Source organism: Sminthopsis crassicaudata, chromosome 5, assembly GCF_048593235.1.
Source record: "Sminthopsis crassicaudata isolate SCR6 chromosome 5, ASM4859323v1, whole genome shotgun sequence".
Lineage (NCBI taxonomy): Eukaryota > Metazoa > Chordata > Mammalia > Dasyuromorphia > Dasyuridae > Sminthopsis > Sminthopsis crassicaudata.
The window spans coordinates 281,564,823-281,582,968 of NC_133621.1; the positions used below are offsets into that span (position 1 = coordinate 281,564,823).

General features: G+C 32.7%; 1 protein-coding gene across 8 annotated transcripts in view; it reads left to right on the forward strand.

Moving 5' to 3' along the window:
* LOC141544751 (uncharacterized) overlaps positions 1–18,146 on the forward strand; it is a 77,935-nt gene that overhangs the window by 43,836 nt on the left and 15,953 nt on the right. For 7 of the 8 annotated variants that reach the window (XR_012482784.1, XR_012482783.1, XM_074271263.1 and 4 more), the window contains 8 exons: positions 1,993–2,089; positions 4,285–4,557; positions 5,318–5,712; positions 8,011–8,240; positions 12,516–12,549; positions 13,144–13,243; positions 14,619–14,838; positions 16,956–17,580. Coding sequence is in view for 6 of the 8 variants with exons in the window: in XM_074271263.1 (XP_074127364.1) it covers positions 1,993–2,089; positions 4,285–4,557; positions 5,318–5,712; positions 8,011–8,240; positions 12,516–12,549; positions 13,144–13,243; positions 14,619–14,838; positions 16,956–17,580 (1,974 nt within the window). In the remaining 2 variants the exon portion in view is untranslated. The remainder of the gene's footprint in view (positions 1–1,992; positions 2,090–4,284; positions 4,558–5,317; positions 5,713–8,010; positions 8,241–12,515; positions 12,550–13,143; positions 13,244–14,618; positions 14,839–16,955; positions 17,581–18,146) is intronic. The other variant, XM_074271267.1, reaches the window with a different exon arrangement.

Genomic DNA, 18,146 nt, shown 5'->3' on the forward strand with positions numbered 1-18,146 from the left:
CTTTCTGAAATTTAAAATTTGATGCTATTATTAACCCCTAATTATTACCGCTTTTGTGAAGACTTTCCTGAATAAGCACAACTAATTTTGCCATTTCCCTTTGTATTGACCTCAGCAGTAATGTATACAATTTGAACAGAAAAAGAATAGCTGTACCCAAATTGTATACACTGGGGCAAAACTGTTTTTCATGAGAATTCTTGTGAGAAAGACCTATAAGTATTTATTGTGCCTTAAGTTTAATGCGATATAGCTTCCACTGTCAAGTGGAAATTAAGACATCACTACACACCTCTCAGATTGCCTAAGATGACAGGAAAAGATAATAATGAATGCTGGAGAGGATGTGGGAAAATTGGGACGCTGGTGCATTGTTGGGGGAATTGTGAGGGCAATTTGGAACTATGCCCAAAGGGTTATCAAACAGTGCATACCCTTTGAAGAAGTTGCAAAGATTTGGGGGACTTTTTAATGTGTTAGTTGTCAGGAAACTGACTTAAATTTTAGGAACTTGAGAGTAAAGTAAGATGGTTTCCATATCTTCGGGCAAAAGAGGGCCAAAAATCTGGGTCACAGCACAATCTCTTTTGCAACTGTGATAAGCCCAGTTGAAGCCCAGTCGGAAATAACCAAAGGCAGAAGAATAAAATATGAAAATAAGAAAGGGGCAATGAGTATGCTTATGATTATGCTTATAAATGTATATAAAATGGAGGAAGGAGACAGTTTTTACCTGGTACCACATGAGAGATTAAAAAAAAAAAAAATTTGTGAGCAAAAAAGTGTTTGAAGGCCATCAAGTGCATTAAAGACATAAAATATGAGAACAAGAAATTAAAGAGAAAAAAAAAATTAACAGCATGGGGGAGTTGTAGACAAGGTGATCATAGTTGATGTATTGAATACTCAACTAACAACAATGAATGAGATAGTGCAATAGATGTGGATGTGGATGAGGGGTTAAGTTAAAATTTTCTGTTTCTATGATGATTGCAGAAATGCCACCAGTGAGTTTATATGAAACTTAATCCCTCTCTTATACTTTTTTTGCTTTTTTAAAAAACCTCTTTTTTTGTTTGTGTTTTTTTTTATTTGTATGTATTTTTGTGTATAGATTTATATATATATATATGTAGATATAGATTTGTACACATATATATTATACATATGTGTATATATTTTGTGTACATATTTGCGTATGTATGTTATATGTACATATGCAAATTTCAGACATATATAAATATAGATGAATAGATGGATAGATAGATTAAACCCAGATCAAATTGCACCGGGCAAGGCTTTGTCCTTGTTCAGTCCTTTTCATCATGTCTGATTCTTCAAGAGCACATTTAGTGTTATCAAAGGGACAGAAGTGGATTGACATTTGCTTCTTAGTAAGAAATTGAGGCAAACAGTATCTAAAGAATTTCTTAAGACCATTTTGCTAATGTCTGAGACTAGAATTTAATTCATGAAGATGAATCTTTCTGATTCAGGCCATTATCAAATAATTCTAAGGGGCATTATAAACAAATTTTCTTCTTCCATATTGTTAGCATGTGAAAATAGTATTATATATAGATAGATAGATAGATAGATAGATAGATATATGTATATAGATATAGATATAGATATAGATATAGATATAGATATAGATATAGATATCATGTCTTATAACCCTGACGATCACAAAGATAATATCCTAAGGTCAAATTTTATCATTATTTACAAGTTAGCCATTTCTGTATGAAAAAGTATATTTCAGCCTGTAGCTCTGTTTACCAGAGTTATCCCCTCTAAAGAAAAAAACATCAAAGAGTAAAATGTAGGTTGTTCTTTTGAAGAAAATGTTATAAAAACATTTTATTTCCCAATAGAATCCTCATTTCTCTCTTAAGTGGAAATTCTTCACAATTTACAAGCACAAAATATTTAGGAGTTCTTTCATCAGTGGGCTTGCTAACTATTTTGTTTATGTTTTCATTTAATCAGTGTTGTCCTAAAAGTGTCCTGGAAAGATCTGCAGGAGGTGTACTTGTATCCACAAATCAAAATATGAAAGACAGTATTTCTTTGGGACAACATGAAGGTAATATAATATTATGTAGATAGTAGAGTTTTATGGAGTTTCTATTAAAAACAAAAAAGCAAAATGGTATCTGGGAGGTGGAGAAATAGGGGCTGCAACATGGGGGCTGGAATAGTCTATCACATTTGTAGAAGATAGGAAATTGCATGAAGAACTAGTCTTCTCTCAGGACATATAAGCATTATCACTGAAGGCATGCCTGAGCAGGAAAAAAAAAAAGAGAGATACTGGAAGAAGAGAAGAGTTCAAAGGACAAACAGAGAACAGAAATAAATATGTATGTTGTGGAGTGACTGATTGGCCTGAGGAATTGTCTCTGTTAATATGCATTGGTTAGTTATACAGGTGAATCCTAATATGATGTGAGACCATCTCCCATAATTCTTTTTGATATAGAGATTAGACTTTTAATTTCATTGAAAAAGTCTCAGACAATTGTCTAGAGCACTGAGAGTTTAAGTGCTTTGTTCAGTCACACAATCAGTGTGATTCAGAGGTGAGACTCATTGATCTCTCTCAGCCCCAGACTCTTGAGATCTATGGTTGAGTTATGCCTTTGTGTCTTAATAGATAAAATGTAACCTGAATGTGTTATAAAACTTCATTTGTAAAAACTTAAAAGAGCTGCTGATTAAAGATTAGATTATTCTGTTTCTGTTCAGATCCCTGTACTGTAGGCTGATGACAGTAAATGGTAAGAAAAGTGAGTAAATGTGAGAAAAGCATAGGCAGCAGGAAGTGAGAAACATAGGTGGTAGAACCAGGAAGAGAAAGCAAGCAAAGACTCCCTTAAATACAAAAAAATGAAGAGCTCCAGAGGGACTGGGAGTTCTTTGTTGGCCCACATTGCTAACCCTTAGAGACCAGTAATAGAGTTTCAGAATGTTAAAAGGAGGTGACCATCTCATTCAAATCTATTCCACATTTTATTCTTAGAGATAAGGAAAGTAAATCTAAAGTCATGTGATAATAAAATTCACTACCTTGTGGTTAATGCTCTCAGCAGCCTAGAATCTAGGAAATAGCTTTTGAATAGGTATCTTTCAATTTCCTCCTCTCACATTGTTTTCTGTGTGTAATTAACTGTAATTTCCTATTTCTTCTTCTTTGAGTTTCAAATCAGAAAACCTGTGTGCTTTATACTCAAACAGAAAATCCCTATAGGAAGTATTTTCCTTTTTTCTGTTATTTTCAGTTATTTTTATGCTCGCTTCCACAAAAGTTAAACACAATGAATTTAACTTTCCCCATGTATTAAATTACCTGGTTAAGTGAAGCTTCCCAGTAAATGTTTCCATGGCATTGATTTGAATGAGATGGAATTACAAGCAATGTTATTTTTTTTTAATCTTATCATTGAATAATTCATGAATTCCAAAACTGATTCTTGTTCTGGATTAAATGTTTATGAAGATTTTGTTTCAGCCAAATATACAATTTTACCATTGAATTTCTCTCAATGGTTTCCTAGACTATTTAGCTATCATATAACTAATTTTCAAAATGAATTTCAAGTTAACTGCTAGAGTATTGACCTCATTTTGGTTACATATTTTCTTGATTTAATCCGAATAAAATAGTTACTGAAAGAAGCAATTCTCATTTACTTTCTCAATTTCTTTGAGACTGTCTTGGCTAGTGGTTTTGCTATTAAGATTTATGATTTTTTTTCTTTCTTCCTTTTTTTTTTTTGGTTTTGTTTTTCTTTGGTTTTTTTTCTGTGTTTTGAAATAATAAGATGGAAACTTTTAAAAAATTGTTTTTATCCTCTCTCTTCCTAAGCCAATTGGGAATTCTCTGGAAATATATCCCAGGTTCAAAAATCAGAGGTTGACATTCGATTTCAGAATGCTGAATAGTTTGAATTCAGATATATATTTTAAGTTTCATCGGTATATTCAAAAATCTTTCCCTAACTATCTTACTAAGACATTCCTTGCAACCACATTTGCAGATAGTATTTATTAGGTAACATACATAATTAGAGCTGATGATCGAGAATCAGAGTAGGCTGTATAGTGAAGTCAAAGAGTTTTTGTGAGCCTTTTGTCATGTTATCTGAAAGATCAAATGCAACACATAAGCAAAATTAAATTAAAAGTATAGGTGGTGATTTGAGTAACATGCTAGGAAAAAAATAATATATGACATAGGTAAAACTAATGTTCGATTTATCGCAAATATTTTCCTTTCAGATACTTCTTCCTGGGACTCAACAAGTCCTGGTGACAAAAATAAAAATCAACAAAGTTTGAAGGTGGAGAGCAGCAAACATGCTCGCAAATCCCCTTCAAAGTCAAGTCACAATCACGGAGAAACCACAAAGACAACAAATGCTTTGTTCAAAAACGAGAAAGACACTGGAAGTGGGTCTGACCCAAGCTACAAATTTCCAGCAAAAAAGCCAGGGTCTGAGAAGCCGTGTGAACCACCTGTAAGACAGGAGAAAGAAAAACAACCTCTAGAAGGTAGTTATTTAAGATTCTGAATTTTCTCTAAGTATGTTATTTGGTCAAATTGTTCCATTCCACATTTTGTTGGTAGAGGTAAGCAAAGTAAATGTAAAGCCAAGTGATAATCAAGTTCCCTGACTTGTGCTGAATGCTCTCAGCAGCCTAGAATGTAGGTAGTGTCTTTAGAATAGGTATCTTTCAATTTCCTCCTCTCACATTGTCTTCTGTGATTAATTAATTGTAATTTCCACTTTCTTCTTTTTTGTTTTCAGAGTTTCCTATCTTAAAACCTGAATGCATTTTATACACATAGAGAATCCATGGATAGAGGATTTTCCTTTTATCGGTTCTTTTCAGTTATTTATATGTTCACTTCCTCGAAAAGTTAAATAGAATCAATTTAATTTTCCCCACTATTAAAGTACCTGGTTAACTGACGCTTCGCGGTAATTGTTTCCATGACATAGATTTGAATGAGATGGAATTACCATACTGACCAGTGTTGTTTTTTTAATGTTATCATTGGATAATTCATGAATGCCATAACTGAATCATAATCTCCTTTATGAAGATTTTGTTTCAACCAAACATAAAACTTTACTGCTGAATTTCTCTCCATGTTTTCCTATTCTATATAGCTCTCAGCAAACTTAATTTTCAAAGTGAATTTCAAATTAACTGCTAGAGTATCCATGTTATCTTGTATTTATGTTACATATGATCTTGATTTAATCAGAATAAAATATTCTATTTAACTCAAATATTTTCTTTTCAGATATTCCGTCATGGGATTCTCCAAATATTTCTAAGATAAATGACAGTCACAAAAGTTCCAGGCATTCGAAGTTGGAGAGGAAACATGATTGCAATGCTGCTTATGTTGCAAAAAATATAATAAAAGCTGACTCAAAAGTTGCTATAAATGGAATTAAGGAAGATAGATCATTTGGCACAGAAATGACATTTAGTCAGCACAGAAACATCCCAAGTTTGCTCCAATCATGTGGTCCAGGAAGTCATGTTCAGCTTACTCTGTCTGATAATATGAAATCAATTAACCAAGACAAAAAAGCTGAACTTATTAAACCAAGAAAATGCAAGAAGAAAACAAAACATCTAGAAACCTCATCTCAGAGCAGTCTTGACAATGACTACCACTCTACATATGAGGTAAGTTTTGAGATGCACTCCCATAGGGACAAAATCTCCAAAATGCGCCTGCATAAAGATTGGAGGCAAGATACACAAAGACTGACAAATGAGTTAAGAATGTTGCAAGCAGAATCTCTGACTTTCGAGAAAGAAAAAATATCACCACAAAAAGAGGTAGCTTCTGACACTCTATATCTATTTTTCCTCTAAATCAATCATCCTGTGGAACTGATTTTTCACATGATGAAAATGCTTTGGTTAAATGCTTGCTATTTGTACAAAGTATATTGAAGGTTGCATTAAGGAAAATATGCAGAAAGCCTTTTTATAGTGTTTTCTATTTTGGTCATCTAAATTATTCCCATCAATTTCCCAAGTATTTGACATGTTGACAAGAAACTTTCTAAATCAAACACACAAATTGGACTAGGTAGCCAAAAGAACAAGGATAAGCTTAAAGATAATTAAGACACAGATCCAAAACAAACCTGAGCTCAAGATCCTTTTTTATGCAAATCCTTGAAATATTTGATATTTGAAAGAATTTTGCTTTCTATGGACATTTTTATTTTCTTAGCCAAATGTAAGGTGGTGTGATTTAAAATACTAAAAACATAAGCCAACTTTGGAAAAATTCTAATGCATCTGATTAAACTAATATTTTATGGTGATCTGTTAGTCCATCTTTAGTGATTTTACTAAAATCATTCCATTTCTGTATTTCAAAAGAAAATGAAACACAATTTTGTGAATCATTTAACATTTTTCAAAAGGGCATTAATACAGTATTTTCTGTTCCACAAATAATAAATTATAGAATTGAGACTTAAACTTACATCTTCTGAGTAAGTTTAAAGCTCCTCCTCTTGTGTTTAGTTATTTTTTTCAAAATATATTTTCATTTGCTATAGATGTCATGTTAGCACTTAGAAATAATATAAAATGGGAGAAATGATCGAAAAACAATGGCAAAATGCTGACTTGTGATATGTTTGCATAAGCGATTGACTTTAGACGCTATCAAACTAAGATGATTCATTCATTGAATCTTATTTTTTTTTGTTGTTGTTGTTGGAAGGAGCATTGACAGTAATAGAATCAAACCCCCTTATCTTGTGAATGAGGAAAGGTTAGCCTCAGGGAAGTTAGGTTACATGGCCTTGGTTCATCTGTACCTTCACCAGTCTTCTAATTATCCTTTCACAATAACTGATGACATAAGAGAAAATAGTAAAGAGAGAGAGCCAAAACCCTTCAGTTAAGACTGATTCAACTGCTGCTTGTAACACTTCAATGTTACCATAAAGTACTAAATAATGCAACTTCATTCTAAATCAAATGTGGGGACCTTCACCCAGTATGCTGGATTCTGTTACTAGTTTATTAACATGATTTTGACCAAGTTACTTAATGTATCTATCCTTCAGGTTTCTCATATATAAAATGGTAGCATTAGATTAAGATATTTTTCCTATTTTTTTTTTCTTTGCTAAAAACATTGTGCTTCTGTAAACTTCTGTAAACAGGGAATAATGGCATCGATTTTCCATCACATAGTAGTCATGGTGCCTAAATCTCATTCTACTTCAATTTCCTGTGTTGTTAATCCAATATTTCAGTGATTAACTTCAAGGGGGTTTTTTCCTTTTGTTTTTGTTTTACTTTTTGAACTTGACAGTAAGGAATGAGAAATGCGAAATGGGATGGGGTACCATCATATGGTGGGAAATAAGCTTGATCTATCTGGTCAGTGTGAGGAAATGGTGGGAAAGCCCAGAAATAGTCAGATGTTGTATCTCTTTGTTCCTATCTGCTTATTAAAGGAGAGAAATGAGAGAACAATATGAAAATATGATGACAAACAAAATGAGATAGTAATTGAGCTATCATTTTGAAACTTCAGTAAATTTTTCTGCTTTCATACAAAATTTATAAAAGTATGACCATTTTTGTACCCAGAAAATAAAATGAAGGTAATATATATTGAGGATAATGTGTATTTCAAAATAAAAGTAAAAAAATGAAAGGCAGCCTGATATATTTGATAGTGAGCTAAGAAGATTAGTTCAAGTCCCACCTCTGACATAGATAGGCAAGTCATTTAACATGTCAATGGTCTAAACATTGGTAGAATTGATAGAAGGAATTTTCTTGTCAGATGGCTCCTTGTACTAGTTAAATCACAAGTTTAGTACTTGTACCTAAGTAAGCATATAAATACATGTGTATAAAAGTGTGTGTATGTGTATATGCACACATTTACACACAGACAACACACATCAATAAAGTGACAATGATGCTAAGCTTTCCTTTTAGGTGGAAGAGGAAAAGCAAAAGCATCAAATCAATGGAATGGAAACAGTGGAGGACAAAGATGTTGATAAATTAACAGAAAATAGAACAGTTGATAAAGTTAATGATCAATTTGCTATGGAGAGCCATCAGTATGGTAAAGATGAGGAAAATAAAATTCCTGGGAAAAAAATTCCAATAATGCATATTTCTCCCAAGAAAAATTTAGCACCTGTGCAGCATGTGTCAAAGGGGTAAGTTTGTCAAAATATTTAACTGGAGTTTTTTTTTCCAATATTAACATTTATGGTAAGTTCAGTTTGCTCTAAAATTCTAGATTCAGATCCATTCTACATCTCCTTGTTTTTTGCTAAGAAATTAAGGTCCCATGAATGTATGTTTTTCTATTGCTGTAAGTATGGTCTTTTATTTTGGAACTGTTACATCAGTGCCTATTGAAAGAAAGGTAGCATATGGGAAAAAAAAATAACATAAGATATGGATTTCAAGGAGCAAAGCAAGATCGTTTGCAAAAGTTTGCAAATGTATAAAAAGTGCCAATGAGATAAGAGAATAGGCTTACCGCTACTCCAAAAGTTAGATGAGTTCTCTTAGTCATTAGAAAGTTTCCCATCAGTAGAAATGTTCAAGAGTGAATCAGTTTAAGTGCTTATCATGAGCCAATCATAAGGATACCCCCCCAAAAAGTCAGCCAACCTAGATTCTAAAGAAATTTAATTAAAATTCTTTTAATTGCAGACCTACAAAATCATTGAAAAGATCTAGTCACCAACCCACCACTTTGTAAAATGGGCCTGAGGAAAGGAAGGTTGATGGCCTTTCCAGATGTCAGAATAAAAAAGGGGAATTAACAGAGAAGTGCTTACATAGTCATTGTTTTATAAGGCCTAATAGTGCTCATATGGCTTCTGGACAGGCTGAGGAAGAGCAAAAAGCAGAAAACAGCTACTTGCTGCCCCATCTAAAAAAACTCTTTAAGACCATAAGATAACAGATGAGCCATGCAGGAATATGGTAAAGAGGGTTCACAATTCATGTTGGGACTGTACTTGCAAGAGACCACCTCGAAAATTCCAATTCATAAGAGTTGGAATGTGGAAGTGATCTGGCTTGACATTTAGAAAATAGAAAATGCTTTAAAAACAAGCCTGGATTTACTTTTATTAACTTAAAAATTAATTTAACAGCCTTAAAAAACTTATCCTGAAATAATTAACTCCAAAACCAAAAATTAGATAAATTCAGGAAGACAATATATATACTATTTTTGAGAGACACTGAAAAGGGCATCTCTTCCCGCTTCAGTGCCAGTAACTCATATGAACTCAGTTGTATGCATATATATTGCTACTTCAATTAGTGTAAAGAAACCAATTACACTTATTTGTAAGTTACGTAGCCTTACAAGCTTTACATAGACTTAAAGCCAGAGACAATTGGGAGAAAGCTTGCTTTTTTAAAATGTGTCATCATTTACTTTCATATCAGCCTCTTTCTGCAAGATCTCTCTCCTCGCCCTTCTAGTGAAAGATCCCTAATGACTACATCAATATCGCATGCAATGTTCCATATTGAGTAGTCCTCCACCCTGCAAAAATAGGAGATGGTACCGTCACATCTGGACCAAGTTTGGATATCATAATTTCATAGTATTCAGTTACAGTTATTTTATTGTCCTTAATAATTTGTATTGTTGTTCTGGTTGTCATTATTTCATTTTGCATTAATTCATATAAATATTCTCATCCTCCTATAAAATTATTCCTAGCCATATGCAATGATGTTCCATTATGTCAACAAACCACAATTTGTTTAGCCATTCTTCAGCCGATGAGCAGCTACTCTATTCCTCCTTATTTGCTATTACAAAAAGTTGTTGCTGTGAATATTTTGGTTTTTAAAACTTTTCTTGCCATTGGGGTATATGTTAGCAGTTGGAGAGAGAAATAATGCTAAAGCACCAGAGAAATTACTATTCTTTGGGAAAGTTTGCTGAAAAGGGAATCAAAAGAGGGTAAGTTACAAGCGAACATTCTATTTTAATTCTATGAAATCTGTGAATAAAATTAGATGCTGGAACAAATTGATAATAAGAATGATTACAAAATGTGTTTTTTCCTATTAAAGTCCTTCTTTGATACCTTATCAGAGTAGGAAGGTGAAGTTACCTAAAAGGTACATGAACAAAGTAACAGGTAAGTTTGTGAGGTCCATGCGAGGTAAATCAAAGAACAATGTTCCTACATTTGTGATTGATTGCTCACTGTTTTTGCAAGCATGCACAGTCTCTGTCTCGCTCTGTTTCTCTCTATCTCTCTATTTCTCTTTCTTTTTCTCTCTAACACACACACACACACACAAACACACACACACACACACACACACACACACACACACGTGTTAATTTCCTAAGGCAATCCATTCCTTTTAAAATAGTCTTAAATGTTTGGAAGTTAGTTGTTTTGTTTTTTCATGCAGTGATCCCAAATGTGTTTTTCTGTGTCTCGTCCTACCCTTTGGAGGGTCATTTAAACATAATAGTCTATTATTTATTTGTCTTGTTATTTTTTTATTTGAACACATATACAACTCCAGTCATGCCAAATCCTCATCTTTTCTTCTTTATGGTAAACATCTGCAGTAAACATCACCAGTTGCCGTTTTTGACAGGGATTTTATCCTTCACCATCCTGATCTCTCTCCTCTGGAATTATTCTGAATGCTAAATGTCTTTCCTAAAATATATCTCCCAGGAATTAACAAGTTCTTCAAATGTATTCTGATCAGAGCATAGAATAAGAAAACTTATCACCTCCTTACTCCTAGATTCTATGAATTCTTAGAATTCAACCTATACTCATAATAAGACTATGCCATTACTGGCACACATCAAGAAATCTGTCTTGATTAAACAATTTGTGTGCAAATACTATATATATATATATATATATATATACATACATACATACATACATACATATATATATATACATATATATATGTATATATATATATAGTTATAGTTATAGTTATAAAGTCCAATCACAACAACCCAGTTTTAAGTGGATTTTAGCCATAATATAAGCAGGAAATAAGAAACACTGTTGAAAAAAAGGTAAAAAGGTTGGGTGAAAAATAAGCAACCTATTCCTAGATTGAGGAAACAGATCTAACTGGAAAGGACCTTGTATTCTGAGGAGTGTTCTTGGATTAAGACTGTAGGCTTGAATATAAAGGAGCTTCACATAGCCAGGCAGTATAGTTTTGATGTACCATTAAAAGTTTATGACTTGGGGGATAATATGATGAGCAAGCTAAGGAAGCTAAGTTCTTTGGAAATTGCTATAGAAATATATCACTATCATTATAAACCCAATAAATATATTATGCAGCATGCAGCAGAGTATTCTATTAATGACTGCTTTTATTACAATAGTTTTTATTGAAAGAGATCATACTTCGACACTTCTTGAACCACTGAACAGTATAGAGAAAAGCAATGGGGATATGGATGGATAGCAACATATACTCCATTTAACTTACCATTACTATTAATATAATAGTTGACTGAGCCCCTGAAAAGTGAGAGAACCCATTTTCTTCACATATAATTAATCATAATTTACTTATTTTGAATTCCTTTTTCTAACTCTTAATCTGTAGGACATATCTTGTTTTTGTTTTTTGTTTTTTGTTTTTTTAATTAACCTAGAAAGAGCCAATCATTTCATAGAATTTCTGTCTTTGAAATTTGTTATTCTGTTTAATCACATTTAAGTTTCCTACTTCACTACTTCAGAAGATTTGTGTATAGTCTCATCAACATTCTATCAGAGTAATTTCCACAAGGAGTCCATCTAATGTTCTGGTAAACTTGTTTAAAAATCACTAGCCACATACATACAATGTGGAGAATCTTATTCTAAACCCTAGGAAAAAGAAACACATAAGTAAGATAGTACCTGACTTCTTGGAGCTTACAATATAGTAAATACAACACAAGGCACAATGTAACTTGAATTACCAAAAAAAATATGATTATGTTGGTTACCATGGTTAATATTTTCTAAAACTTAGAATACAGTGAAACATTATGGACATAATTTAACATTTGCTGATGACTTATTTTATTCTAACAAGCATGATGGGATTATTCTCAAATTCTTATTCTTTTGGAATCTTACTAACAAGCAGTTGGGACATGAACAGTTGAAAAAGTAAATAATTGGTGTTACAATTTAAGATGTTATGGCTGACATTTATTTTGAAATTTTCTTTAATGGGAAAAACCAGCTGTTATTTCAGAATTTTTTTTTCCTCTTAAAAACTGTTCAATAGGCAAAGATAAACATTTATTATATGACTATGAGATATAATAGTCTGTATCTTATTTTACTGACTAGAAGTGTGAAAAAGCATAGGATTTTGAAATAATTACATATTAACCAAATAATTGCAATGACACTATATTTTTATGTACACACTGAAATCAAATATTTGTCTTTTAGGCTTGTGAAGAATACACCAAATGAAAAAAATAAGGTAATGTAAAAACTGCTGAAAATATAAATCAATGTAGAAAATAATACAATTTTTCATGAACATATGAGATCCCTTTTCTACATTATGGAGCATAGGAGCATTTCATCAGAAAATACTTTTAGGAAGTCTTTTTGTGAAATGCGTCCTTTGTAAATGCCAAAAAACTAATTAGGTTGCTGGCTTTTCTTTCGTTTCTCCCCTATAAATATTTGTAAGAGATATTTTGAGTATTTGTGATAATTTTTATAAGGTTGATAATCCAGCTTCTAGTTAGGTATATGGCCTAGTGAATAGTCAAAAGGAGGACCTAAGTTTGAATCTATTCTTGGGTTCTTAGCTAACTAAATGGACAAATCACCTAATCTCTCTTATACCTTATTTCCTCATTTGTAAAATAGTGCTTTTCTCACAAAATTGTTGTGAGAATGCTATGAGATAATGTATAAGAGATAACTGTTGTGAAATATCTTAAAGTACTATATAAATGTTATTCATTGACTACATAAATAGTATTCTTTCTGATTGCTTTAAAGTTTATTTTACAATGATTTTATTTAAGTTTATTATTTGATAGTACTTTTATATATTTTATAGGACGAAGTAGAGATGACTTCATATGCTCTTGATGACCTCACTCAGTCACATAACACAGATACAGAGGATTATGATTTGCCTCCCTCAAATAGTGTTCAGGGTAAGAATATTTTTAAATTTTCTAACAGAATACCAATGTTAAACAGAAACCAAATATGTATTTATAGCCAAGACAATAGTTCTGAAGTTCTAGTCCACTGACCTATAATAGAATAGAAGTGACTTTGGGTTCTTGGAGGATCTGACAGAGTCTAAGCTTTAATAGACCTTGCCAAGCTAAAAAGGATTTCATTAGCTTCAGTGTGGTGATTTTTCAACCACAGAAGCTCTCAAGGATGACCTACCACTTTCAATGCAAAAAGAATTAAGAATCTAGTGTGTGCCAAATTCACAAATTTGAGATAAGAAACAGTTCTTTTCCTCAATGAGTATGCAATCTACTAGGGGGATAGAGCCTACGTAGACAAATGTAATAGGAAAAAATACATAAATACTTAATAAAAATAAATAATATTCAAATAAATAGTACAGTCACACTGCTATTTGAGGTATAAAGTACGAAAGAGCATCAGCTATCAAAGAAAAAACTTTTTGAAAGTAGCATTTGTGTTATGTTTTAAATGATGGATGTGAATTCAATGGTTCATGAGAGATTAGGGGACTGAAATGCACATTTGAAACATGGGAATTGTGAGCAAGGAGGCACTTGTGAGCAAACAGGCTTTTGCTGTTTCTTCTTTTGCTTTGAATCTTGGAATCTTAGATTTCCCTTAAACTCTGGCAACTGTTGAATTGAACACTGAAATATATGAATTGAAAGTTGCCAAAGAAAATCTGATAATCAAATCTGTTAAATATGTAACTTGATGTAACTCAATTTTGTAATTCTGGGTTAGTTCTAAATTTAGTTATGTATCTCTCTGAAGAATAAAGTACCTAGGTTTTGAGGCAGGAATTTTCCTGAAAGGGCAAGTGTTTTTTGTTTTTTGTTTTTTTTTTTTTGTTTTTCAACTTTCTTCTGGTGCCTCAGCTATATTTGGGTTAAAGTTAGAAGATTGAACAATGAATAAATGAGGAAAAAGATTATTGTATGAATGATGTATAACGATTTACATTATAAGTTTCTAAAGAATAAGAAATGCTGACATGGAACTATTTGGAGTAAAACACATTTATGTTACTTTTAAAGTAATTTAGCATATGTATAATATATGTTTATTAATCTTATTTGTGCCAATCACAGTTCATATCAGTATGTTTACTTTTCACAGATATTTTTTCTTATATTGTGAGAAAAATCTGAGGTTTCAAATAATTTTTTTTAAATTAATGTGTAAATTAGAGATTTTGTTTGTCTTGGGAAAATAATACTGATTTTATCAGTGCCAGAGAATCTGAATTCTAAGTATACTGCTACTGTCATGCAGATTTTAAAATCCTAATATTTTTATTTACTTGTGTTTTTGTCTATATAGGTTCTCCTCGCCTTCAGAGACATCAGAAAGTAGTTCTTTCATGTGGTTTATCAGTAAAACATCAAAACAAATCACAATTGGTACAAATGACAAGAGTAGTGAAGAATAGTTTACAAACCACTGTTAGGCGATCACAGGAAAAATTCTCGAAAAGAAGAAAAACTAAATCCAGGTCAAATCATCAAAAAGTAAAATGTGATAAAGAATACTATAGAGGCAGGTATGGAACTCATAAGTTTAATAAAGGCTTAAAAGCATTTCTCTTACATTGAAGCGCACTATAACAGAGAATTTGAGGTTAGGAAATCAAAAGTAAAAAATCAGTGAAAATACTGTAATGAGCCTTCTTTATTAATCCCTTTTACTCTATGGGGGCATGCTCTATCTTCCTGTCTGGAATAGTTTCCAATGAGTGCCCACTGTCACTTCATCATATTATTTTTAAAGGACAGATAATTGTCTTTCATCAGCACATTTAACAAGTGCCTTCTTTGTGACAAGCACTGTTGTGGGCAATGAAGTACCAATGGGAAGTTTGCACTGAATTTAAGAATACAACCTACACATGCAAATGTAAATACAATAAAGTCATAGAAATTTAGAGCAGAAAGCAGGGCATGATTTTCAGGGGACAGTACTCATGTAGAAGAATGTACTAAGCAGAGTATACAAATAAAATCCCAATGGAGGGAGTTTAGGAAAGGAGCAGTGCAATCCAAGCTGAGCACAAGGGTGTGGCTTTGGGAAATGGAGTTCTCTGTTGTCCTGTGTGGAACCAAAAGGAGGGCACTTTGACTGGACTGTAGACTGCAAGAAGGGATTCTGATGTGCTATAAATAATGTTATTTTCAAATTCCTCAATAAATGCCCTTAGTCCCCTGCTATATGCAAAATACTTTTGAAACTTAGGGAAGATAAGGGAAGAATATGACATGGCCTGAGTTGTCATGGAGCTTACAATCTTGGAAAATGTACTGTTTCTCTTGATGATCTCATCTTGAATTTCCTTAACACCCTTGTGGAGGAATAATTTTCAGGTTTCTATGATCAGCCCTAGTCTCTCAAGTTTCTGCTATACATCACTGTGGGTTTTTTGGACATCTCAAATGGGATTGCCATATGCATCTTGACCTTAATTATCTTTCTTCCTTAGCCCTCCCCTCTTCTGATCCTATTATTAGTGACAACTATCTTCCTCATCTTTAACTCCTGCTTTTTACTTCTCACATTCAATCTAATGACAAATTTTCTGCCTTTGTAGTACCTCCCGTAACAGTCCATTTCTGTTCAATGTAATACAGGCAATCATTGCCTCTTGCTTATATTATTGCACTTGCCTTCCTCTTTCTTTCTCTGTATGAAGGCTTTCCACATACCAATCCATTCTTCACTCAGCTGCCAAAGTGATTTTCCTTAAGCACAAATGTCATGATTTTATTCCTCCTTAAGTAATACTGGCTCCTATCACCTCTAAGATCAAATATAAATTCCTTTTGTTGGCCCTCAAAATCCCTTATAACCTGGACTCTTCGTGCTTTTCCCGTTTTCGTGCACTTTACCCCTCTCTCTAACTCTGAAATCCATCTATATTGGCCTACTTGCTATTTTTCCTTCTTTGAAAGAGTATTTTTCCCCTATTTTAATGAAAGACTTGTTGGAACATTGATTTTCTAAAACATTTTGAGAATTCAGACTCCATAAGTACTTTTCTCCAGATGTGGATAGCATTCTCCACTTGAAATTATCTTAGATCATTGTATTGCTGAAAAGCACTTGATAGATGATCATCACATAATAGTGATGTACATTGTGCTCATTCTGCTCACTTTATATCACTTCAAGTAAATCTATCCTAGTTTTTCTGAAATTTAACTCCTTGACAATTTTCAGTGCCCTTAGTAACTAAGTGTCTTCTTTTCGGATATTGCCTCTCAGGTATTCATACTTGCTTTCATGTATTCTATTTACATGTTATTTTACCCATTTAGAATATAAGCATCTTGAGGGCAGGAATTGATGTTTTTGACTTTTTATCTTGTTTCTGAAATTTTTCTCCCTTCCACCCCCCACCCTTCCCCTAGATAGCAAGTAATCCAATGTATGTTAAACATGTGCAATTATCTTGAGAATAAAAACTTATTTTAAAATACAATACAATATGAAAATATATTAATTAAAAAGTGAATCCTGAAAATTAAATTTTCAGTTTTTCAGATTTCCTCACAAAGTTTACTGCAAATTTTCCTCTATTTTTAGAATTGTATCCATTTTTACTATATAACACTATATAACACAATTACTTGTAATTTTTTTTCCAAATGCAATACTGAACTCTAGATTGGAAGGTAAAAAACAAAACGGAGGAAAAACACAGTCAGAAATTGAAACTAACAGTTCCTCTGTAAGTTCTGACATCCTTTATGAGGAACATCAGCCACCAGAACTACACCTTCAGCGAGAACAAGAAGAGTGGCTCCTTTTAGAGGACCAACTAATAGACAAAATTGACATCCTGTCAAATAAGCTTTCTAAAGCTAAAAATGAGTTGTACCAACGACGTGATTCCCTTAGAATGAAGACATCAATTTTAGAAAAAACACAGAAAGAATTAGAGATGACCAAGGATAAAGTGAAGGAATTTGAACTCTCAAATCATATACAAAAAGAAAAATTGAAAAAATCATCTCTCAAAGTAGAGTCCATGCAAGAAAAATTAACCCAAAAGCAGAGGGAATTTGCCTTGCTTCAAGAAATATCTGAAGATGCCCAAAACAAAGGGGCCTTCAAAAGAAGGGTATTAAAAAGTAACTGGATGAACTTTAGGGATCGCTCCCTGACTGTTGATGCTTCTACTGAAAAGCAAGATCATGGGGTAGAAGAGAGAAATAAAGAGTCAACTGATGAGATTATCCATTTAAGAGAGCAAATACGTATATATGAAAATGAACAGGCAGAAGATGAGGTAGGTCTTTAAATAATATTATCTGACAAACATTTAGCATTTTGAATTGAATTTTAAAGTTATTTTGATCAAGATAAATTAGGAATTTGAATTTTCAGCAGTTTCTGATATTAGCAACATTCAGTATCAAAATTCTGACATGAGGGCAGCTAGGTGGCGCAGTGGATAGAGCACTAGTCCTGAAGTCAGGAGGACTTGAGTTCAAATCTGCCCTCAGACACTTGTGTGACCCTGGGCAAGTCACTTAACCCTAACTGCCTCTACCAAAAGGAAAAAAAAAAAAATCTGACATGCAAGAAGGAGGAAACATTCATGATAAAAATCAACCCCATATCCATTTTTTAGACAAGATGACTCATTTTGATTAAAAATATGGTGTAGCTAGCCCATGAAATTTTAAATGTATACTATTGGTGCATAAATGTAAATGGAGTTAAATACTTGTAAATAAATACTGATAAATATTACTATATATTATCCCAATTCTCCTAGCAGTAGCTTTCCTTACTCTTATCGAACATAAAGTGCTAGGCTACATGCAATTTCGAAAAGGACCAAATATCGTA